The sequence below is a fragment of the Anser brachyrhynchus genome (assembly GCF_964034855.1).
Source record: "Anser brachyrhynchus genome assembly, chromosome: 17".
NCBI lineage: Eukaryota > Metazoa > Chordata > Aves > Anseriformes > Anatidae > Anser > Anser brachyrhynchus.
In genome coordinates, this window is record NC_137710.1 from 2,735,400 (window position 1) to 2,760,077 (window position 24,678).

Sequence of the window (24,678 nt, forward strand, 5' to 3'; positions counted from 1 at the left end):
CTAACGAAACCTCACAACTACGCATCAGTGGCAGTGCTGTCTACAGTACTTTCACAACAGCCTGCACATTAACCTTGCAGGGGTGGTTTGCTTACAGATTTATTTCTTCCTGTACGGAAAGAGGCAATTTGTTAAAATGAAGTTGCTAGGTTGCAATGCAATTTCTAAAGAAATGTTAGTAGCACACCTAACCATTATTTAAGACAGGGGTAGCAGTCTTCAGCTTAGGGTTTTATGAGCAGCTCAAGGTTTTTTTCCTCTAATCATCCTCAGTGCAAATACCACAGATGCAAGGAAAGATGTATCCCTAAAAAAAAAAAAAAAAATGCTTTGGAGACAGACCTTTTGACTAGCCTTTAGGTCACCAACAACAGTTCCAGGAGGCACAGGAAAATACTAAGGGACCACAGCAGCATCTTCTGGCTATGCTTTTTCTTACTGTTTTTAGCAATCCGCAGTGCAAGGCACAATGTCGTAGGCCCCCATCTTCTGCTGCTGTTCCTTCACCAGAGCAGGCTTTTAGCACAGGAGGAAACAGCCATTTACTTAGAATTCAGCTGTAACACACATTCAGCAGAGAGACATTCGAGCTGTTTAAAAATATACCTGCAGCGTACTCCACAACACTTAGCGGTAAGAAATTATCCTTCTAAATCTACAGACAGGAAGATAAGCCTTCCCATTTTGATGAGGAATGAGGCACGGGAGCTCAAGGAGACTTACTCACAGCCTCAGACCGTGGGGCTGATTGCAGGAGCTGGGAGTCCAGCCATCCCGTTACCACTCCGCTGACCCTTCTGCCCATCCTGCTCCCAGGCAAACCACAGGGCCAACCTCCAGCTCCGTACCCGGCTTTCCAGCCTGCGCTGTTGCTCTTTCCTTTACTGGCAGAAGCCTTACCTGCTCAGAGTCTTTTACTTCTGGGACCTGTCTTTAATTACACCCTTATTCGTACCCGTTCTTTTCCCCTTTCTCTCTCTCCCCTCAGTTCCACCCTACCCCTTATAATTCTGCTGATTTAATTCCCTAATCCATAAAAAAGGAAAAATAACTATTTTTTTTTTCTCCCAGGGTAGCACACTGAGGTGGTTCATAAGAGGATCCCATGAGCACCCCATTAAATGCAAGGGAGGCATCAAAACCAACCGGCCAGGAGAAGACAAGCTGGTCGTGGCTCCCCATTCTGGCAGCAGTGAGCCAGCACAGCTGCCTGTCAGACTGTGAAACTACTTTGGGACAGAGCACACACAACACTGAAAATAACCAGGGCACTTTATATCCAAACTTAAGTTACCACAACACCTTAGCTGACTACCAAGCCAGCAGTAAGCACCTTAAATTACCAAATTATTCTGCAGGCTGCTGTAATTACATTGCCCGTATTTATTTGTTTGCTGCTGTTATGTTACCCCCACTCCCAATCAGTGTCCTGCTAACACATCAAAACAACTTTGGTCGAAATCAAGTGAATCATTTTACACGTTACCAAATAAGACAACACCATAGAACGCACGTTTTAAAAGACTATAAAATGGGAATTTATTTTAAATTTAAAAAACAAAATGAGATTAAGTTTCTTGATAAAAATTATTCACACAGCATTCATGTTGTGATTTTTTATTTTATTTTTGAAATGAAACCATTGTACATTGTACAAACCATAACTACCGATGGAATAAATAAGTGAAAAATTATACTGCTGTACAACACACACACACACAAATCATAAGATGGAAAACGATTAGGTATTGAAGAAAACAAAATTCTTTACACCTTCTAACAGGCCCTTAGATATAAAGAACATTCCAAAACATGACAATGTTTATGTATGAAGATAGCCACCCAAAACCAATATTTTATACTGCCTTGTTGATTTTTTTTTTTATTTTTATTTTTTGTCGTTTTGTAAGTGCCAGCACTTTTTGGAATGTTTAACAACTACTTTCCCAAGCATAAAAATTCCAAGGAATAGTTCTGCTATAAAATGTTTGGCTGAGTAAATCGCTTATTCGGAAGGCCTTCCCACACGTTCCACAAACTCAGCTAATTTACTTGCTTGCTTCTAGTTTCTTTTTTTTTCTTTTTTTTTTTTTTTCGTAACTGAAGCTCCAACATTCAGCATTGTAGCAAGGAAGCACTTCTTGATATTTGCACTATTTCTAAAACATTAGCTGTATGAGAACTTTCAGTCATCTTGAAGAAAATTACATCTCTCCTTCTGCTCCACGTCTCAATGCTTTCAATAAACCCTTTTACAGTGAGTTCATAAAACAAGTTTCTGGTAGAGACAGGTCCAAGCCAAAAAAAAGCTGGATTTGGATCTGGTTTCAAACCTCAGGTTGGTTTGAATTCGATGTTCTGGTTTGGTCCCATCTGTACTTTCTGGCATTAAAATGTGTTTAATCACATCCGTTGGCCCATAAATGTTATCAGGCACTTCAAAAAAAGACTAATAACAGTCTTATACACTATTTTGGATTTCTTCATACCAGGTAATGTCAAAGTCTCTTTTCTTAGAGGCTGACAATAACAGGTCTAAGGAACCCAAATCTATCTGCTTGTTCAGTTGTCTGTTGTCACTAGAATCTCTGGTTAACAAAAAAAGTTCTGAATGTATCCTGTATAAGCTGTAAATAAAGCAGTACTAGTTTAGAAATAAAGCCTCTAGGAATATGATTATGATGCCTTATCTTGTAAGCCACAGAACAATGAACAGTTCTGAGCAGAAGCCACAGGAGAGAAAAGGAAGTTTATAATTAAACCTGTTGATGTCAATAATGCCAATAAATGTTTCTATCTAATGAAAAATTTGAGGTATTTTTAGTGCTATTTATATATTTTATTTCTTCCTAAAGTACAGGAATTAGTTTCTAAACAAAAAGTCTATTTATTCCCTTGGAAACTTCTACAAAATTAAAATTAAAAACTTGCTGTGATGCACCTGATAGGGATTAGTAAAAATGACTACTTATCAAAGGTGGCATCAGATTTGTTTTGTTTTAGCATTAAAAATAACAAAAAAAGTTAGTAAATCAAAAATATTTTTAAGTTTGAATCTTTCTAAATTTGCCCATTTAATATATCAATAGAACTTCTCACAAAATATCACTTAAATCTGAATGTAATATACATACAAATCAATCGTCATTGACCAGTTATCCACATTTTAGGCATACACACAATTCAAGAGAGAATTCTACTGTTTCATTGCATATATTGTGCAAACATAGTTTTTGGCTCCTCATTTCCTTTTTTTTTTTTTCAGAATGTTAATGGACTTCATGATCAGACCAGAAATCCCAAAAACTTATTAGGGAGCACACTGTTTTCATGAATGATTTGCAACCAAATTTTATTCAGTTAAAATCCAAAAAGTTTATTTCAACACAAAAGAAAAGTTCCGAAACTGAGTGTCATATGTTATTTGGAGTTTAATCCTACAAACATCCTATGGAAGGTCAGTATTGGCTCCCCAATCCTCCCTCCCTCTACACCCTCCCCCCGCTTCCCCATTGTTTTTCATAATAAAGTGGTAATTGCAAACGCAATGCAGTAGTCTAAGTGCAAGCCATTTTCACTATTGGAGAATTCAGAAATAAATAAGCTTAATGAAGAGCTAATTATGAAAATGTATCAACTGGAAGCAATTTTTTCATTTAAAAAAGTATTTACAGTTCTTAGCTTACAAACTATATGCAACCATTTCCATAGCTGTGAGATCATATTTTAAATTACAAGCTCCACCTCTCACACACAAAGTGAAGAAAGACTAAGGGCCTGATCCAGCAACACGTGTGTGTGTGCACACGTGCACACGCACGTGTGTGTATAAAGAGAATTAAAGTGAGAAATAAAGCGGTTCCCACCGATACCAAGTATTTATAACCGGGTGCTCATCCTGGAAGCACAAAGCCCGCTGGAAGATCAGGCCCTTGTGACCTGACCTTTGCAGTGGTTCTGCACTTCTAAATGCCACTAATTTGAAGGGAGTTGCACATGCTTAGTGCTTTTCAATCAAGTTCAGCATAAGCACACTTTGATATAATTGGAAAAAAAAAACAACATTTCTATCAATGATGCAAATACTATGGAAAAAAACAAGGCTTATTTACAAGACTTGCTCAAAGGAAAAAAAATAAATCCCAAATACAGTATTAACCTGGAACGCAGAAGTAAACATCTTATAAAGGAACAGTACAATGAAATCCAGTTCAGTGAAAACCTCATATCAAAAAAGACCAATTGAAAGTAAATTCACTGTGCATCAATCCCTTTGATCCTATTTATGTACATAGTGGAACTCTTCTGTAAAGCAAGTTGTACCCAGTACAGAGATCTGGACCTAATACGCAAGTATTTTAACTGTTGTGTTATAGTATATATTCAGATCTGGACTATAAATGGTAAACAGATCATGTTAACTTCTGATGAAGTTAAGTATTTAGAAGACCAAATTTACAGTTGCGAATGCCATGCATTCAATAAAAGATCTCCACTATAGCTGCTAAAATAATATATCAAGCTCCTTTTTCTCCTTGGACTCCAAGAGTGAAAATGGCTTCCTGATCTGTATTTATTAAAATTTAAGCACCAGGGATTTAAAAATTAAAAACAAAACAAAAACCCCAAACAAAAAAAAAAAAGAAAAAGAAAAAGAAAAAGCCTTACTACACGGCATTATACAAACATAGGCCACTTTGCAAAGGAGACAGTTGCAAAACAACTTTTAAAAGTTAAAAGTTAGCACTGTTTTCAGAACACAAGGCACAAAACAAAAGCAGACATCACGCCAGAACAATGAACTTCACATGAAAGCTAATACCTGACCTGTACCATCCTTAAATATCTTACAATGTTAAATAGAGAAATGAAAAAAAAATACAGCAGCAACATAATTGTAATTTTGACTTTAGAAACAGTGCGTAGACCCCTCCTGAGTTGTTTACTCCAACCATTTCAGAGACAGTAACTTAAAAGTTCTCAATGTTTGTTTCACAGGAAAAAGTTTTCAGTGTCTGAGAAGTTAAACCTTTGTTAGGCTTTCTTGGATTTTTGCTTGGTAACTTGAAAAGTTAGGAGTTCTGTCCTCATCCAAGAGAAGATGCTTAAGTAAGGTTGTTCTATAATTAAGCCCACTGATGTACCTTACGTAAAAACTGACCAGAAAAATCTATAGTCTAAATCTCTTCAACGTTTTGTTGGGAAGCCTCTACTTTCATCTTTTTAGAAGGTGGCACTCCTTCAGAGTCCTTAATGGTGGTGGGGGGAAAGAAAAACAATCATGTTATCATTGCACTCAATTTCAGGTGCCATAAACATCAAACAAGAAGCAAGAACAAATTCCCTGGTGTGTCATTTGTGAAATAGAAAGCATCCCCGGAGACAAGAATAACGTGACCAAGTCAATTTGCTTCCGGAAAATCACTCCTCTACTTACATCTTACTTCAGCTTCTTTACACTTGCGTCATCTACTGACAAACAAAATTCTAGTTCCGGGCTAGAAGCCGCAGGGAATGTTCCAAGCACCAGCAAGGCTATACCCGACTTCCCTCAGCTCCACACGTGAGCACAACCCACACCAAGTGCACATGAATTTGTTCCTGCTGTAGCAAAAGCAACCTCTACAGGACAGAACATGGAATGTTTTGAAAGAGCAAGGTGTGCACTGAAACAAGCCAACCACCCAAGAGGAAAACCAATGGTCTGAGCAGTGCTCTGAGCATTTCAGTATGAAGGGGACAATTAAAATGATAATTGCTTTCTCCCACCCACCTGGAATTTTTCAGTATTCTCAGTGAATAAACATCAGAACACTTTGCCCATGGAATCTACAAAAATTCCCGTTCCTACCCGCTGTATGAATTTACTTTTCTAGAAAGCATTTTATGCCTGAATGGTCCTCAAAGGCACTTTTTCAGTAGGTTATGTCCAAACCATTTATTAACATTAAACTTTAGTATTTTCTTACAAAACTAACACAGCCTGGTATAGGAACTTGAAAAGTAAACCAGACCAATTGAGTGTTACCCTTCCTATTATGTGAAATGCAGGAAGGCAATCAAATTAACCACACCACCAGATACATGTATGCATTTAACACTCTACATCTGATTTACTGTCATCACCTTAGGAAATGAGCCTAAATACACTACTGGCCTCCTTACATTTGCTTTTGGTAAAAATGCTCTTTTCCAAATTCCAAGTAATCGGGCTTTTGTGCATAAGGTTACCTGAGAGTTTTTAGATGCCTCTGTAATTATATCATTTTCTCCAGAGGACTGAATTTCTGCTTTCTCTGAACTATTCATGGAATTTTCCATTGAAGACTGTGAGTTCTGTTCATCGGAGGTATCTGAAATTTCAAGAAATTATTGTAAACACATGAGAGCATTCAGCAGGAGCTTTTAGGATATTTTCTCACTAGCACCTGGGGATCATACAAATTTCTCCCACATGTAACCATTAATGATAACATACATAACTGTACGAATATAATGAATTAAGTTTAAACTCCGAGACCAAAACCGCGGGCTGCTGCCACTTGAGATCTTTGCCTTCATGCTGCCGGCTGTGTACAATTGCTGGAGCCAGTCCCTAGAGGGAGCTAAACTCACACACACCTTGTAACACAGAACTGTGCAATGCTGTCAGCAAACAAGTTTCAACATAAACTTTGCAAAAGGCCTGAATGAACACAAGGACAATTTTAAACCAGAAGAGGCGGCTACAGAAAGGGCTGAATTGTGATAATTAATGACCCAAAAACTATGTAGCTAAGGCTACAGAGCGAAGTTATATTGCTGAATTTTGATTCAGATAATTAAAATGCACTTTTTTCCCTTGATACTACATTTAAGATAAAATTTAGAAATTCAGTTGGATATCTTAACCATTAAGGGTGTAGAATTTTCAAGTCTGGTGCATACTTGTGAAGAAGTCGTCCCGCTTATTACAGCTCCTACCTGCTTCCAACTTTTTTTGTTCTTTAAAGCAAAAAGAAAACCCACACCTGTGCTTGCTCAAAAAGCAAGGCTTAGTGTAGTTAACATGAGAGAGATGTACAAGGTCATTAACCCTACCCTGCTGAACAATGTCACAGTTACATGGGTTCGATGAGATTAACACTTCGGTGGATTATTTAATACATTTTTAAACACAGCATATTACCAACAGAGAGACCATGTCAATAAGGAGTGGTTTATGCCATGACTTCTCCCTTTTGTTTTACAGTAACCAACTCTGGAACTAATCCAGAGAACTCGGTACGATTTTCCTTGAATCTAAATTTAGTCAGGGGAGCTTGTGTGCTATTAACAGCTTCACACAAACAGGTTCAGACAATATTAGACCTAGGAGTAGATCCTTACAGTTTACTGTATCACAAATATGCTAGTTTAGATTTTCTCTGAAGGATATGGCATTCTAGTTTATTTCAATTTGGTGACGATTCATTTGTCAAAATTTAACCCCCCATGAACAATGACAACTTTCACATACTTCACTGTTCCGGTATTACCAAGATAAAAGCTCTAAATTTAAATTGGTTACTGGATCTACTGAGCTAAGAACGTAATCAGGAGGGCATAATTTAATTGCTTTGCTATGGGAAGAATTTTGCGACCCAATAATTAGAATGGTGTTAAGGACATTTTATCTGTTAAAATAGGATAAAGTCACTTATCTTTCAAAGAATATATATACTGAACATGTTTCAATTATCCAAATACGATTCAAAGAATGTGGTTCAGAACAATCTCTTAACCCACATGTATTTTTCATCTGTACAACGGCAATACGATATTGTAAGCTCTTTTAGAAAACGAAGACAGAATTCAGAACTAAGTTTTGAATAAGCAACTAACAAGGTTAAGAGAGAAAGAAAGCTTACATTATACTTTACACAATTAAAAAATAAATAAATAGATGTAAAAGTATCTCACCTCACTTTTACTTTCACACTAGGTAACAAACATTCCCAGACCTACAAAAGTAACTCTTTCCAGAGTTTGTGCGATTAAATGGAAACAGGCATTTCAAACATTACTTTGAAAGAAGAAATAATTTAAGACAGATTATGACAACAATAAACCAAGTATTTTGTTTGTTTCCTCTCTGAAATGACTTTGAATGTCAGTCTGACCTTTCCTGTTGTACGGAAGAATCACGGATAGGCAAGAGAGATTATGGCTCATTTTCACATAAACGCTGAGAACTCAGAAGCCATTTATTCCAAACTGTTATTATTCAGTTCTTAAAATGGACAAGCAAATAAATGATATCATGATAAAGGATTGCATTTTTTGTTTGGCTTTAAGGATGGTCTTTCAGCTTACCTTCTGAACCAGGCTGCTCCTTTGCTTCTGTCTGAGTTTCATCAGACTTTACTTCAGTGCCATCTGCTTGTGTTGCCAAATTCTGTTCTGGTGCCGGACTTGAATTGCTACTGTTTTCTTGTTTTATTGGAGAAGCATCAGCTATTGAACTCTGGTTGCTATTGTCATCTGTTAACAAAAGTGTTTAGAACAAGAAAGCCCGATTTGAAAAGCTCTGAATAAAAAGCACGACTAAATTCTTTCTCTTTTTTTTCCCTTTTTTATTCCCTGATAACGCAGGGTATAGTCTACCTTGTTGGAGTTGAAATCCAGTAGTATTTACGCTAACACTGTATCTTAGCTTATTCCACACCACCACCATCACAACTTCTGTTTTTGCAGCCTATGCTGTAATCACAAGTTTTCTAGCAGTTACTAAAAACCAGAAAACTTCAAGAAAGGTGCTTTAAGTAATATTATACAATAAAACCAAGAGTGTTTTGCTCAGATTACTTCCAAAGAACATGGAATTTTATAATGCAAGTAACATAGAACAACTGAAACAACAGTCTCATTTTATAGTCCACCTAATAAAGGGCCAATTAAACATTCATGCTACGGATATCCATCACCGCAAAGCTCTGATGAGCAGGTGGTTTTTGAAGTGTCTTGAAGGTCAAAAAAGTGCACGCTGTTATCAAGGTAAAATGTACCATCCAGTCCTAATACCAGTAGTACTTTAGCGATAGTTGTCCAGAATACTCACTAGCCTCAAGTAGCTTGATCACGAAAGCTTTCTGCAACACAGATCATGTTTTGGACTTAACAAGAAACGTCCTGTTTGTACCCTCTTCTTTGTGAAAGCCAATGACAGTGGTTTAAATATCTCAGCTAATACTTTACTGATAGCACTGGGGTGCAGCTTCCTGTAATCTTTAATCCAGTGTAACCACGGGGAACTGAGACAGAAGCCCCCGATCCCTAAAGAAAACTAACCCAGCAAACATTATTAGTTAAATTACTAGCATGTAAGCTGATCTACCTCCCTCTGCATCTGTACAATCATTACATCCAAAGGACTTCAGAAATGCATAGCCAGTGATGGGATAGCCATCTCTTTTCAGAGTAGCCCGAAGATAAGATTAAGCTTATCATGAAATTGTACAGTATGGCTTAAAAACACAAATGATATATGATTAATAAAGCAAGTATTATATTCACTTCATGGATGGAGGAACAAGGCTTAAGAAAATTAAATGATCTGACCAAGGCAAAAGCTAAGAAGTTGGCAACACTGATGAAAAATTAATCCAGTCTGTGAATATCCCACTCAATCCTTTAATCGCAAGATCGTTCTCATTGCAAACACTGCAAAAAAATAACTAAGAGGCAATAAAAATGCAAATAAAGTTGAAATGAAAAAATTAAATCCTGCCAAAAAGTGACCCTTTCTCATCAGTTCAAATGGTGCTGCATTCTCAGCCACAATTGCTACCCAAACATATAGAAAGTAAAAAATTAGAGCTGTACAGGCTTCTCTGTAAAAAATACCACGCTGATATTCAACAGTCCACACTTTTTAAATTGATCTAATAGTGCCTGACTGGCAAGCAAAATGTTTTCTTAACCAGTTAATTTCATCAAATTGAGGTAGAAAGGAGACAAAGCAGCACCACAGCTTGCTCTCTTGGCTCTTGCTGATTTTTTTTGACCTGACTCACCTATTCCATTAAACAAGTACAAAGCCTGCACAAGTGACGGTAGGCGCCACTGAGGCTTTGGGGGCGTCTCCTGGTTCTTCAAGCAGCAAGCTTGACAGAGTTACTTACTTCACCTGAGTATAGCATTTGGATAGTAGATATTCACATTTTTATTTTCACATCTAGGCCCACCACCAATTTTTCCCGCCACATACGCAGCCCAAATAAAAATGGCATTTAAACAACTGTCGGTACAGCCACAGAATAGAAGTGCAAGGTACCAAACTGGTGTCTGATGCCATTCTCACTTTGGCCTAACTATGCTGTCCATACATCCGAGCAAGGGAGAATTTGACACTGTTAGCTTCTACTTTCACAGCAGCGTAATAGGGTAATTTGGGCTGACCTTCTCCCACTCACCGTGCATGTCCATCATCCCTGGAGAGGAGCTGTTCTCCGGAGTGGTCACTTCGGAGCCACATTTTTCATCTTTGCCTTTTTTCTTATTCTTATTTTTCTGAAAAACAAAAAGGTACCACAAACAAGACTATCACCATGAAAAAAAAAAAGCGTTTTAATATAAAGCCCTTTCCACTCATTACTTCTGTAAGCATCTCGCTTCATTTCAAGTGAAAAACACCGAGGCGATAATCACTGATGTTGCCAATATTGCATTAGTCCCAGTAATCACAGAACTGCTCTTCTAATTGACACAAAACAACATTCTTCATGACACAAAGCACTAGCCAGAAGTTCTAGTAGCTGTTAGTACTTAAACATGTTTTTCATCATTAGGCCGCGGCACAATTTTTGGAACAAGCGCAACAGTTCTCAGTACTACCTCTCATTCTGCAAGCCCAGAATCAGAGGCACGATGATTAAATGACTTGCTGAAACTGAGTCAGAGAACTTGGGAGGTGTTGGCTGCTAACTTTGTACTCAGATCAATTAGCTACGAAAGCAAGGTCAAAGGAATCTCTGCCACAATGGGAAAAAAGAAGCACGCTAATCAGTGGCAGGGACGAAGATTCACAAGCTACCCGATTTCTGCCTGCTTAACTCTGCTCACTCTATGTTTTATGGATATTAACACACTACTGCCTAACTCAGGATATTCTCCCCTTTGTGTCAGGAAGCTTGTACAATGCACCTAGGCAACCGGAATGCGTGCACAACAGAAATAATGACAGATCCAGAGTTTTTAAACTAAAGAGACAGCTTTTTACCTCTTTCTCAATGACCAATGCTGCAGAAACCTTCTCCTCTATACCTAATGCTGTTTCTTCGTTAAAATTAGAAGATGGATTAAGAAAAATCAGATAGCCTAAAACAAAGAGCATAAACAAGACAGTCCTACAGGGACAATAGGTCACAACGTGCTCAGGACCAAACAACAGTACGGACCGCACGCCTTAAAACAAAGGAAGAGACATTGGCATCCATCACGTGGAAAATCTGCGTCTGCTAAGGGATGCAGCATTTTCAATTAAGAGGTGACGTAATCAGTCTCAGAGGAGAAAGAGCCAGCTGCACTGCTTTTGGAGGACCCTGCGTGCCTGCTGAGAAGACGATTAAAAGCCTGACTCTAGGAAGAACGCTCAACAACCTCTCCATTTGGTTAGGACAATGTTCTCCAACAAGGAAGGCAATAAAACCAAGCACAGTCTAAAACTGCAGAAGAAATTCAACAAGTAGGATCTGGAAAGACTTCTTCCTTTATCTCAAACAGATCATTAGGCTTTTTAAACTGTATTTTTACTTCAGAGAGAGCAAATGGAATGACCCAGATTTTATTCCCTAATACATGAAACAAAGGTGAAAGCGCACGGGCTTCTCTATTGTTGCAAAATCAAAGTTCAGAAGGGATAATCTCTCCCAACTTTTCTTAAGGTAAAAGGACACTTTGGGCACAAAAGAAGTAACTGAACTATTTAAGCTGAAAGGTGTTTTGGTTGTTGTTGCTGTTTGTTTAACAAAGTGAGGTTCCACAACAGCCTTCCAAAGCTAGTGGGAGGACAGAGCTTAATTCCAGTTCAAAGAAATGGCAAAGTGGCTTAGGAGCAACATGTGGGGAGGGAAGTAACCTAATCGGTGTTTGCTAAAGTCACAGATAATTCCCATTTGAAACATGAAGCAATACAGAAGATCTCATTCTTCTATTCTAGTGAAAAGCAAGAATACTCCTTCACAAGAGGATGAAGTTGGATATAAAACGATGTCTGTAACAAAACTAAAGAGCCAAGATGACCTCTACCTAGTTGTCGTTTTTTTAATGTATGTACTTTATTATTGTAAGAACTTCCTGAGCAAAATACAAAAACCTTACGACATCAAACCTGCAGCTGCAGAACAGCCTCTACTTGTTACGAACAGAATGCAACTGCAGGACACGAAAGGAACTGGTCTTGAACTGTCTCCAGTTCAGCAAATATGAACCAAAACCTGAAGATTATGGCTCAAAAACCATACTTAAACTCTGCAAGTAGCGACGGCTATACAAGGCCATTCTTCCTAACAAAGAACCTGACTTGAGGTACCAGGCACTTTGAAAGTCCATCCAGAAACTCAACAGAAATTCTGCTTCAAAGTTCTGTTGTACCCACCATGCAAGTATAGCTTCACTGCTGGAAAATTATTTTTGGAAGCCATGAGCCTAAGTATTTCTCTTTCTCTCTCTCCAGCTTCCTCCCTACCCACCTCAATCCCCGCAATGTCTAATAAGCAATAAAATCAAGGCCAAGCATTGGACAGCTAGACAGAATGAACAAGTGTCTGTGAAGAAAACAGGGAAAGTTTCCAAGTTCACAAACGGTTATTTCACGGAGATGCTGCTCACGCTTCGGACGAGGACAAAAGGCAACTCTGATCGTCATAAAAATCTGTGCTACAACCACAGGCACCAAAGAAACAGACTCAAGTAAAACAACACTAATCAAACATAGGTCTTGAATTTGGACTTTGAGTCACTTTTGTGGCAAGATTGTAACACTGCCTTATCTGAGAACCATCATTTTATACATTTATTAACATAGTAGTTTTCTTTCAAACAGGTCTGAACTCGTATTTCAAATAAAGTAAAGCCACAAGACAGCCCAAGGAAAGGGCACCAAACTTAGGATGCGTATCCTTTTGTATTGATAATTAACTGTGGTACCATGAATTAGTTTTCTCTCTATAACAATATCTCAATTTATAACGTGAGAGTAATACTGGTATTGAAAAACAATTTATAAGTCCTATCTATTTTGATTTTTACACTTGTTATTTTTATGACACGTGATTATGGCAAATGAACAGAGTATAAACATGATGCATACACCAAACATCAAAAAACAAACATTACAATAGAAGCACACGGGCTGTACTGCTTGGGCTGGTTATCTTAATGCAAGAGGTCTCAGTTCCATGGGAGTTTCCTACCATTACTTCAAGGTTTTGCACCTATTTTTCAGCAAAACAACAGTGATGCACAGATAGAATACATTCTCTGTGCAGTTCCAAAGCAGCTTTCCTTTAAAGCATCAGGCAGAAAGAGAGGAAGCATAACTGATGTTCTGCTTCCATCCCCAACTCTATTGATGATTATGTTGGAGAAAGATTTCAAAACAGTTTCGGAGTCGAATACGTAACAGTTATCTGAGAACTGATCCAAGCTGACTCCAGAAGACTGCCACCTGCTGAACCACCACCACCACCACTTTTTGTGGAGATCAACATTTTCTCTACAGCTCTTCTGTCCAAGTGCTTGTGAGACCAACACCAGTCTTAGCTTAGAGGCTCAAAGAACTGAGAGCATATTTTGTTCAGCTTTCCCTGAATGCAAGTCTCTACATCTCGAGAAACGCAAGGTATCTGCAGGATACTTACATCATCGACTTTAGGCTCTGTTACTGGTACCCATTTGTAAATCCTTAGGGATGTGTCGCCAACTGTCACCCACTTCTTCTCCCTACAAAATTACAATGCAGGAGAAGTTAAAGTTAAAATTCGTATTCAAAATAAAGTAATCTACTATTGTAAGTTGTCAAGGATTTAAATAGGCTATTAAGTAGGATGAGCTCTATTACATCGTCTTAGCACTGCATTGTGCAAATTGTTCTTTGCATTTCAAAAATTTGTTAGAGCGCTGCTAACCTCCAGATTTCTGAGGGCTGTTACGTGACTAGGTGAGTAACTGCAGTAGCAGTAATAAGATCAGGATTAACAATACCGTTAAGAAGAATAGCTATTGCAAATGTAGATTTAATGCCTACAATTTTCACTTAAGTTTCCAGAGAGCAAAAGAAGTTTTAAACAGACCAGTGTGTTTTGATTGTCGTGAAGCTGTTTAATGGTATTAGAAATCTGAATGCATTTTGACCGTCTGAGGTTTATTTCTGGGTAGAAATTTGCTGCTAGCGATTTAACATTCACTCAACACTCCTGTCAGACAACTCTGGAATTCTTGCCTCAGAACCAAAAGCCCTACAGGTACCGATCTGTGCTGTGAGGCACAATTCAGACTCAGGAAAGCCTGGCTCTCTCGGACAGGGGAGGCTGAGGACGCTATTAGAGGGAAAAAGCAGAACCTACAGCACTCTGTGCAGACCCCTGCCAGCCAGGCACGAAGTCATGACAGTGACAAATGTGAAGGAAATCTGGCCGGAGGGTGTCACTACATTAGGGGGTCACACGGACACTGAGTGCAGAGATGGCAAGGACGCTGAACACTGAGTTAAGGGATGAATTCCTTGAGGTCTTTACATGAGAACATTAAAGGAAGGTCCAGAATGCCAGAGAAATTTCATCACATTTCTGAGATCAGTTTTCGGGTCACAGATCACCACTACTGGTTCCTGGGTTTGCAATCTAGCTCTGCAAATGGATCGATTGAAAGTTAACAACAAAGACCAATTCCATTAAAAATTCAGGAACATCTGAAATTAATTTGGCATGAGATCTCAAGCATTTTTGTTATTTCGTTGTTAAAAACACATTTAAATAATAGATTTGGAATCCAGTTACAGATTAAAAAGTAATGTTCTTTGCAGGATGGGAGAAGCTGCATGTGACTCCAAATACATATGTGATAGCTCCGTTTTTAGAAAGGGCTCCCAGAGTCAAAAGCAGCCACATTGTACAAATGCCACAAACATCCTCTGTGCTATTTGTTTTAGCTCCTAAAGCCAATCTTATTTGTTTTCCTATTAGAGGAGACACCTTCCTGTTTTGAGAAAGAGAGAGAAAGAGAGAGAAGCTATATATGGCAATTTTATAAGTTTTGGATCTGTCCACGAGGATATTTTAATTTAAGTGCAAGACTACTTCAGATTCTTTTCTTTCCCACTGCTCTACTGGAGCACAGTTTTCCCTCTGTGTGTTTAGATGCATCCGTTTATGTGCACTAGATGGCTAAAATATGTCAAGAAACAATGTTATGCTAATTTGGAGCTCTAATACTAGGCATGATAAAAATGACAGTGGAGATGAGCATGTCGATAATGAGAGCATACTTAATTGTGAGGAGATGATCATGACATAACTTTTTCTTTTTTTTTTTTTTTTTAAAGGGTACAAGACAAACTAAACTTATTTCTAGTTAGGAAAACCTTTGAAATTATGGAAATAAAACCAGCTGGGGTTTTGTTTTGGGTGTGGGGGAGGAGGTGAACAGATGTTTAAAAAAAATCAAGATTTTAGCCTTTTCCTACAGCAAAATATTACTTAGAGATGCTGCACTGGAAAACCAAAAGTTCAAGATACCTGTTAGCATCTCAAAGCAGCCTCACACAGCATCTTCACTGGACAGACTGTAGAACACAGGAGGAAACCTATATTAGTAACTTTTTCCTTCTATTATTAAAGTTAGCCCTGACATTTTAATCTTTTGAGCTTCTTAAGTACCACTTTAAGTTCTGACAACCTTCAGCTACAGGGATTTTTTTCTGAATTCAATACACAGTAATTCAGACAACAATGGGAATAAGGATACTCCGTGAGGGAAGTACACCACCATCCCAGTCCTGCAAACACAGTTAAAAAGAAAACCCAACACCAAACTGCTGTTATTCACGTATTTTACATGTGTAAGCATTTGCAGCATGGACCGTTTAAGACCATAAAAGTATTCATAAGAAAAAAAACGACAAGCTCCTCTAAAATGTAATAAAATCATCGGCAGCACAAACAGAAATCTGTTAACAAAGAAACGTAATGACTCTCAGACATTTAAGTTCAACAGGGTAAACTCACTTCCGAATTTAAAATGGGTATTGCAAATAAAGCTCAGGGTATTATCTGCAGTATTTACTGTCTTTCCATTAAAAACACCAACACCAAACCCCCAAACCAGTTCTACTCCAAACCCCCCAGTTTTTGGTGCAAAGTCACCAACCCCAGTTGCTGATCAGGGACATGTTTTTTTATTCATTTACAGCTGACAATTTACTCATGCTGCCTGTAACACAAGGTTTGCTAAGTGGTGCCCAAACTACAAAATACTCTCACTGGCCTACAGCCGGAGTGGGCGTAAGAATTTGTGAGATCTCGTGCCCATTCTGTTGCAAAACCCCAATTTCTGCCCATTTTCCTGGCTGCAGAACAGACCTGCTGTTGAACCCACGGATCTGGAGATGCTGACCAGAACTGCTCCCCCCGTGACTCCCAGGCCACCTTTGTCAAGAAATCGCTGGGCAAGAATTTGTTCTGCAGGACCCTGCTACACAGCCTGGTCTCTGTGCCGATGGGTGGACTGGAAAGAGTGGAAGACCACCATCAGCCTGACAGCCCATCAGGCTGAAAATGTGGCAATGATCAATTTCACTTGTCTACCTAACTCCAGAGCTTAAAAAAAAAATAAATAATCATCATCATTTTTTGTGGTTCTAAACCTGTCCTATTCCTCCATGCATGGCCCAAGCGTAACACCAATGGAAATGGCAGAACTTAAAATATATATAATAATTTTCTTTGCTTTAATCTTCCACGCTGAAAAGCATCTTAAATATTTTAGTTACAGGCAATTCAGAAGCTAGTCAAGGAAACAGAAACAAACCCTTACACGTATCTGAAATTGTGTTACAGCATTTTAAAATTCCGAACCATATCTGCACAGCATTTTAAGGACAGCCAAGGATACGTAGGGTAGCCATTAACATCAACACTTCTTTAGTGGTTATGCCTGAGGCATACTAATATCCCAGAAGTTATATAATTATATACTCGATTCCCCGTTTCAAATAGCCCCAGATTCTTGGATGTATTTATATTTTGTGTGTTAACACTAAAGCTCCGAAGATGCATACCAAATTCCACGTATAAAAGTAATATACTGGTGAGCAAACACAGCAGTGTATATTACACTTATACATAAAGTGTCAAGGCAGCTTTTGCAGCAGCAGCGAGTGCTAGAAACATTCGATGGCACGGAAACAGAAAGCCTTTACTGCCAATACATCGTCATTCAAGGAAAGGCTTTCACACACGTGTTTGGCTTTTTACCACGACTACCGTTTAGCAAAGTGATGTGTATTTACACGAGGATTTGCTCCCACATACCCCATCTTCTGTTGATGATCACGAAGTGACGTCATAATGCTGAATTTATCACATCACACTCACTTGCATTGCAACAGAGTTTGGTGAAAATCACAGAATTATGACCTCCCTGTGGGATCAAGCAAAGGAGAGAGGGGGATGGGAAAGAAAATGCCATTATTATACACACAAAGTGCTGTCAGATGCGCAAATAAAGATGTTTCTGAAATGAAGGCTGGCTTTTCAGAGCACGCCTAGTGCTATGCAGATGTTTGTCTAGTGACTAACGTGAGGTAGCCCCAGTACACGTGGTGTTTCTTGACCACGCTGCAAATACAGTGAAATAGGACGTAGCACGACTGGACAAAGGCCACCCTCTGTCTAAGGTCATCTCAGTACGCTGCAGTAGGAGAGTCTCCTTCAACTTACGCATGCCAGCAGGTTTTTAACCGCGTTCTGCTGGGCTCCACGTCACCACACGCAGCTTTTCTTACGGTCACAAGAAACGCGGTTTGCAAACGACAGAACTCTCCCTTTTACATACGTCCAACTCCCACTGAAGTCAGAGAGCACGCTCTGGCTCAACAAGAAGTAACCATGAGCCAGAAAATCCATATTGCAATTCATCCATGGTAACTGCTTGGAGCGCTACAGCACTCCAAGACAGCTCCCTCGCACACTGGGTGGTTTTAGTTCAGCTGCCCCTCGGCCTAACTCGAGGGGCGCGGGGCAGCAGCAGGCAGGCAGCCTTTTCCAGAGGCATCACGTTAAGAAGTTCTCCCTCCTAACTACTTTTCGGAGTGAAAATCTCTTTCAAGAAGGAAGCGAGGGCAGCAAAATCTGCAGCAGCTCAATCTCAGAGCATTACATACCATATAAAACTATTTTAGCGAGCCCGAGTGGAGACAAGAACAGAGAAGCTACAGCAGCAGCACCGACGAGTTCTGCTGACTGGTGGCAGCAAGATCCCAGGCACGCTACCGGGCAGCACCATCTCACTGCCCGTGGTTGTTGTGCTCGGCATCTTTTACACCACACGCTTTGCTTTAAGCTTCAGCCCAAACCATGCCTGGCTCCACAGCCAGCTCCCTGCCGTAATAAACCCACGGCGCTTCAACTACTGTCAGAAGCGATCCACGCTCACCTCTTCTTTATGAGGTATTACCACAATCCCTAGATTACAGCTTGGATGAATAGGTCCCAAAAAGGCCAAATGACTTACACAAAGGTTCTGCAACTCAACGACAAGCCACCACAAGGAGATTTCCTCGTTCCTGAGCAGGGTACCTACCCCCAGCAGCCACACCATGCCTCCGTCCTGAAATGTTTGCACAGTTGTCCGAAGGTTCAGTAGTGCTGGTTACCCATGCACGTTATTTCACTGCCTCCCAAGACGACCTGCTACTTATGCTTGCTGGCTACCCGTTACTTTTCTTTTAGTAAATAACTGCATTTTCTTTCACTTAAATCCAGCCTTGTAAGACAAGAGTCCACTACTTCCTAACGCTGGTTGAAGACACCGTACTTTTTTCCTCTCTCTTGTTGAGGACCCACTTAGAACTACACATCTCTGTCCATCTTTAAGACAAAAAACAACCCTGTACCTTCTTCAACTCATTCCAGTAAATTTAACTCCTTTTGTTTAACTAGATGGAAAGAAAAATAAGTAATAAGTATGGTTAAAAAAAAGTTCAAATGCCCTCTTTAGGCCTGAAAAATCTAACATTTCTGCCACATGAATACAACACGACCATGTATTCTGTAAGACACGTGTCTTAGTGTTGTCTAAATTAGAAGCTCATTCACAGGAGTGGTTTAAACAAAGGAGATAGGGCCACATTAATCTCAAGATAACAGCCTAACAACTTCACTGTTTACTACTATAAGCCAAGTTCCAGCAATAGCAGAAGCGCTCGGCGCTCTACAAACACACGGGAAGATAGGGCACCTGCACCAAAGGGCTCGCTGTCTAACAATATGTATTTTCCAAGGAACAGAGCCTGTGCTGATGGAAACCGACTTGCCATGGGCACACGAAGAGCTGGAGCAACAGAGGCACATAGTAACCTGCACAGCGGGGCTGCTGCACCCTTCACTTGCGGATTACCTGATGGTAATCCTCATGGCTGGACCCACCATCAGTTCAGAAGAGTTTGTGGTAAGCACTGTCTGCCTCTCTCCTCGTCTCCGGTACCGAAAACTCTCGGTGCACAGGTCTCAGAAAACCCTGTCCTATGAAGTGTTGCGTGCAAGGTGTTTCAATCTTCAGTGGCTGCATTTCCACAGAAGAGCTGTGGATGGCAACAAATTGCTCCTATTATGCAAATGAAACTGCACACTTGAAATTGCCTGTGTGGCTCCTCTGAAGATGCAGGAATTGCTAGTGTGTAAAGTTCAATTTCACAAGTCTTCTCAAAACATTTAAACCACAAAACACAGAATCTCTCTTGCTTATTTTCCACTGTACTTGACTGCAGGTGGTGGTGGGTAATCTTGAGATTCACCATCAAATTATGATTCCTTTAAAAGTAGGAAAAATGGTTTATGTAAATACTTGTGAGAGGCACATACAAGAAGCCACAGGATACTTCTGACAGTGATCAGAAGAAACGTTGCATGATTCTGTACAGTAACCCTTTAAAGCAAGCTGTCTCTCATGAGGGTTAAAGTGTACAAAATCTATTTATACCGCAAGATTTGTTTTAAAGAGGAAGCCATAGCAACTGACATGATGGCAGACAGCTCTTGCCAAGGGAAAAAAAAAAATCTAGATGTTTTGTTGAATGGCCAAGCTTCTGCCTCTCCTCCTCCCTGAAATCCACAAACCAGGACTCAAAGGAAGCACGCTGCGCTCATGAATGAAATGCCTACAGACAAAACACTACAGTCCCACACATCCAGCCGTAAGACTCTCTGATCAAAAGTACTGTCACATCACCGCACATCGTTCCGATCCTTCGGAGCTGGCCCACTAGGCAGCGAACAGCACTTAAAAACGCCAGCTGAGCGGAAGAGAGTTCCTGAAAGCAACCGAACTGCGATGCCCGGGCTGCTCCAGCTCCTTCCTCAGCGGGTGGATTCTCCGAGATCCCCATCCCGTGGCCCTGCATTATCGGGCACACGTCCTGCTTCTTTGTCCAGCTCCAGCCAACTGGCCCACTCGTGTGCTCAGGGCCGTTTAAAAGGCAACAGCCCGTTTCGCTGGAGTAGCAGGCACGTTTATTTCCCTATTTTGCCTTTCTTTCAATGAAACCGAAGAGTTAGCTGTGCATCCTAACAGAGGTGCCCCCTTATTTCACCAGGTTGGAAACAAAACAAGGTTATGCAGATTAGTACCAACCCAGGGGATTTTCCGTGGATTTCAAACGTTTGAAAATACTTTAAGATTACGGAACAGAGAGTCAACTTGTTGGAAGAGAGACTCTCCGGAGTCACGCTGGCACTGCTCCCCAGCCCACCCAAAGCACCGGCCTGACCGTGCAGAGCTGACAGCAGCTGCTTCGCTGTGCCGCCGAAATACCTCGCGTCGCTTTTCAGGATGCAAGCGGAAAAAGACAAAAGCAGAAAATGCCCAAACACGCTGAGGGCCTGACAAAAGGGACCCGTTCCACCGGGGGGGGAGACCCAGCCTTTAATTATCCCGTTTCACCACAAATTCAGGCGGCAGTCCCGCTCGCCCTCTCCGGCCCCGCTCCGGTTTTGTGCGCGCAAACCTCGGAGCCTTGAGGGGCTGGGAGAGGAGTAGGAAATTCGAGAGAAGCCGTTCGAGTTGTAGAGCGGTGTTTTATGTGGTGTTTTTTTTTTTAAAGAAAGAGGTTCCTTCAAGCGGTACCCCGGCCTCGGAGCCCCCCCCCGGGGCCGCTCCTCAGGGCCCCGTGAGGGGGGCGGCGGGCGAGGGGCGGCGGGGAGGGGACCGGGGGCGGCGAGAAGGGGACCGGGGGCTGCGAGGAGAGGACCGAGGGCGGTGAGGAAGGCCGGGGGGCGGCGAGGAGGGCCGGGGGCCGCACAATGGAGCCGCCGCAGCCCTCAGCCGCCGCCGCCGCCTTCCTGTGAGCGGCTCCGCGAAATGGCTTCTGGGCGCCGCCGGCTCCCCGCCCCCCGCGGCCGCCCGGCGGGCTCCGGGCGCCGTGAGGGGAGGGAGCGGGGGGGGGGGGGGGGAGGAGGTGTTGGGGTGTTTTTTGGGGGGACCCGAGGGAGGTTTTGGGGTGCCGGGGAGGAGGAGGAGGGCGGCGCGGGGTCCCGCCGCGGCGCGTCCCGCTCACCATTTGCGCACTTTCTCGATGGCCGCCATCACCCGCTTGATATCATCCTTCGCCCGGCTCCGGGTCTCGGCCCGCACCGAGCGGCCCGACATGCTGCTTGGGGGGCTGGGGAGGGAGGGGAGGGGAAGGGCGGCCTCAGCGGCGGGGAATGCGGCGCGGCGTCCGTCCGTCCGTCCCTCCGTCCGTCCGTCCGCCCTCCCGCACGCACAATGCTCCCTCGGCTCGGCGCCGCTCGGCTCCGCTCGGCTCCGCCCGCCAACGGGGCCCGCGCACCGCGCATGCGCGCCCCGAGCCGCCGCCGCCGCCGCCGCCATCCCCGCCGACCGCCGCCGGGGGCAGCCCGCGCGGGGCGGCGCTGTGAGGGGGCTCCGTGAGGGGCCGGCGGAGAGTCGGGGAACGGCTCGGATCCGATCCGGTCCGCTCCGATCGGATCGGGTCCCTCCCCGCCTGCCTGGCCCCCGCGGCTCGCCCCAGCGCTGAGGGGATCGGCGCCGCCGCCTTCCCTCAGGCGACCCCCGTGAGGCGGCCGCTCCGTGACTGAGCGCGCAGCCCCCCCCGGCCCGCAGGGCCCTCCCTCAGGCAGTGGCTGTGAGGTTTCTGAGCTGCCTGAAATAATTGCTGTGGAATGAAGCTGGTTAAAAGTAGAGGATCAGATCCGACCCGTCCCTGGACACACACAAGCACATCAGTAAATGGACAGTTACCTGCGCACCCGGTGTGGGACTTGGTTAACTCACCCCCAGCGCACACCTTTGTGCTAATTGCACAGCCGCGGATACTTGCAGAGTGCGTAACTGCAATCTCTTGTTTAACAAACATTGCCACTGAGAGGAACGCTTCTCGAGGCCCTACATTATTATTCAAATTGATGCTGAGGATGATGTAAAGAAGGAAGCGTGTTCAACAGCACTTCACTGATCTTTCTACAGCAACTTATACCAGCCTCATTATGCTGTTTATACAAACACTGTAAGATGCTGTCCCATTGGTATTGCACTTCTAATCGGAGCTACTACTTTCAGAAAGGAAACCAAAGTTTCAAAGGCCAAAAGGGAAACCTGGTTTCAATGTATATTACAGCGTTCCTTGCATCACCGAAGTCTGGTGGTTTTGTCTGTGTAATTACAAACCCAGTCTAGCCTCTCCAAGCATTCTGTACAGGACATTTATCAACGTATATAATCAATACAATACTTTTATATTGCTATTTTGCTGTCTGTTTATTTTACAAATAAATACCCTCTTAACATAATGGAAATAGACTACATCTGGCATAAACCCACCCTGAAATAAGTTCTAGGAAGGCTCTAGCCAAGGACAGGGGTGATCTGTGCAAAAAGACAGTGCAGCAACCATGGTGTCGCTCTTTACAGACTTTTGTTTGTGACCTTTAGTTTTTAATAAACATAGAATATAAATTTCACAGATACTTGAGGAGAGGATGTTGGAAAGTGGGAACAAGTAGAAAACTGTGGCAGCTACAATTTTGAGTCTTCACAGATCAACTATTCATTGATTTTTACTGTTCTTTTCTCTGGCTCGGCAATAGGTAAGCCAAGAATGTCAGCAGTGAACCTCTCTGCTGTGATTTCCTCTGGAATTTCTTCTCCAGTCAAAGCTGCTGCACCTGGAGAGCAGTAACAACAACACAAAACACACAACAGCAATGTAAAAATGGCATTCCAGAACAGTAATACTTGTAAGTCGCAGTGAGCGGATGGAATGCTTTTAACGATGTATGGAGTAATCATAAAGTATTGGCTTACTAGCTTAACACTTTATACATTCTTATCGGGGAAAAACTGCTAAATGTGTGAGGCTGAATCACCTTGCAGTACATACAGACTGCAGAAGAGCCAAGGGACCAGACAATTTTTACACTCCATCGGTTTGACATGATTCTGGGATCCTCAGGCACCCAGGGACTGCAGTCGGTGTGCGGTGCCAGGTGGTTCCTGCACGGCACGCAGCTGCTGCCAGCAGCTCACCAGGCGCTGTTCTAGACTGGTGGGGACTGGGACGTGAGCTGCACAAAGCATGGTGCTCATCAGCAGTCCCAATGACAATGGGCAGAGCGACGTGGGTGAAATCAGCGCTGTGATTCACTGCTCTAGACCGGTGTAGGATGGGACATTAACTGTACACAAACATGGTTATTATCAAGAGTTCTGTTACAGTGGGCATTGCAGCCTGGGTGAAGTCAACACTGTAATTTGCATAGTGCAGGATTCCTTTTTGCCTGTGGACTTTGGCGTGTAAACCTTCCACTCTGTGTTTCCAGTTCTGGTTCCAAGCCAGCAGACAAAGAGCAATGCAATCCTGTCAGGTCTCAGTTACATTTCATTGTTCATTTATTTTCAGAGACACCAATGTAACTGTTGCATGGACGAAGGACAATCTACGGCTCTATGACTATTCTTGCAATCCCATCTCAGCGTTTTTGACAGCTCTTGGCCTAACAGGGTAATGGGCTTGCAATTTAAATTACTCTGTTCGGGAAGTGAAGCAATCCTGCCTCTGTGCAGTGCAGAATGCTAATCCCGTACCTGAGGGATCGCACGTGTCCAGGTCAGATCTTCCTCCCTCTGAATGCCTGCCCAGCAGGGCGGTCAGACACTGTGCCAGCTCGTCCTCCGTCATATGCTCTCCTGTATGCGACAAAAGTAAAACAAGCCTCTTGGGTTATGGTGTCATTAGTACAAAAAACAGAAGACAACTCAAACAAGAACGATGTACAAACAAAAAAGGGTAGTTTGGAAGGACACTTGGCTTCTCTGAGACACAGGCCACATCACCAATCAGAACACATGATCCCAACACAGGAAAATGTTGATCCCAAGGAAAATGGTTCCCCTATCTTGCATGCATTTGGGGCAAAAATGCCTATC

General features: G+C 42.1%; 1 protein-coding gene across 2 annotated transcripts; it reads right to left on the reverse strand.

Annotated features, from left to right (window-relative positions):
* Positions 1-2,066: 2,066 nt before the first annotated feature.
* Positions 2,067-22,054, reverse strand: BCL7A (BAF chromatin remodeling complex subunit BCL7A). 2 transcript variants are annotated; one of them, XM_080559445.1, is made up of 7 exons: positions 21,791-22,014; positions 17,550-17,658; positions 13,881-13,962; positions 10,434-10,530; positions 8,335-8,502; positions 6,232-6,353; positions 2,067-5,249 (listed from the first exon to the last, which is right to left on the reverse strand). In XM_080559445.1, the coding sequence occupies exons 2-7, from the start codon at positions 17,582-17,584 to the stop codon at positions 5,178-5,180; spliced, it is 576 nt and encodes a 191-aa protein (XP_080415571.1). In that variant the 5' UTR covers positions 17,585-17,658; positions 21,791-22,014; the 3' UTR covers positions 2,067-5,177. The 2 variants fall into 2 exon arrangements, with proteins under 2 accessions (XP_080415571.1, XP_080415570.1); XM_080559444.1 differs by lacking the exon at positions 17,550-17,658 and having other exon boundaries at positions 21,791-22,054.
* Between the last annotated feature and the right edge of the window lie 2,624 nt (positions 22,055-24,678).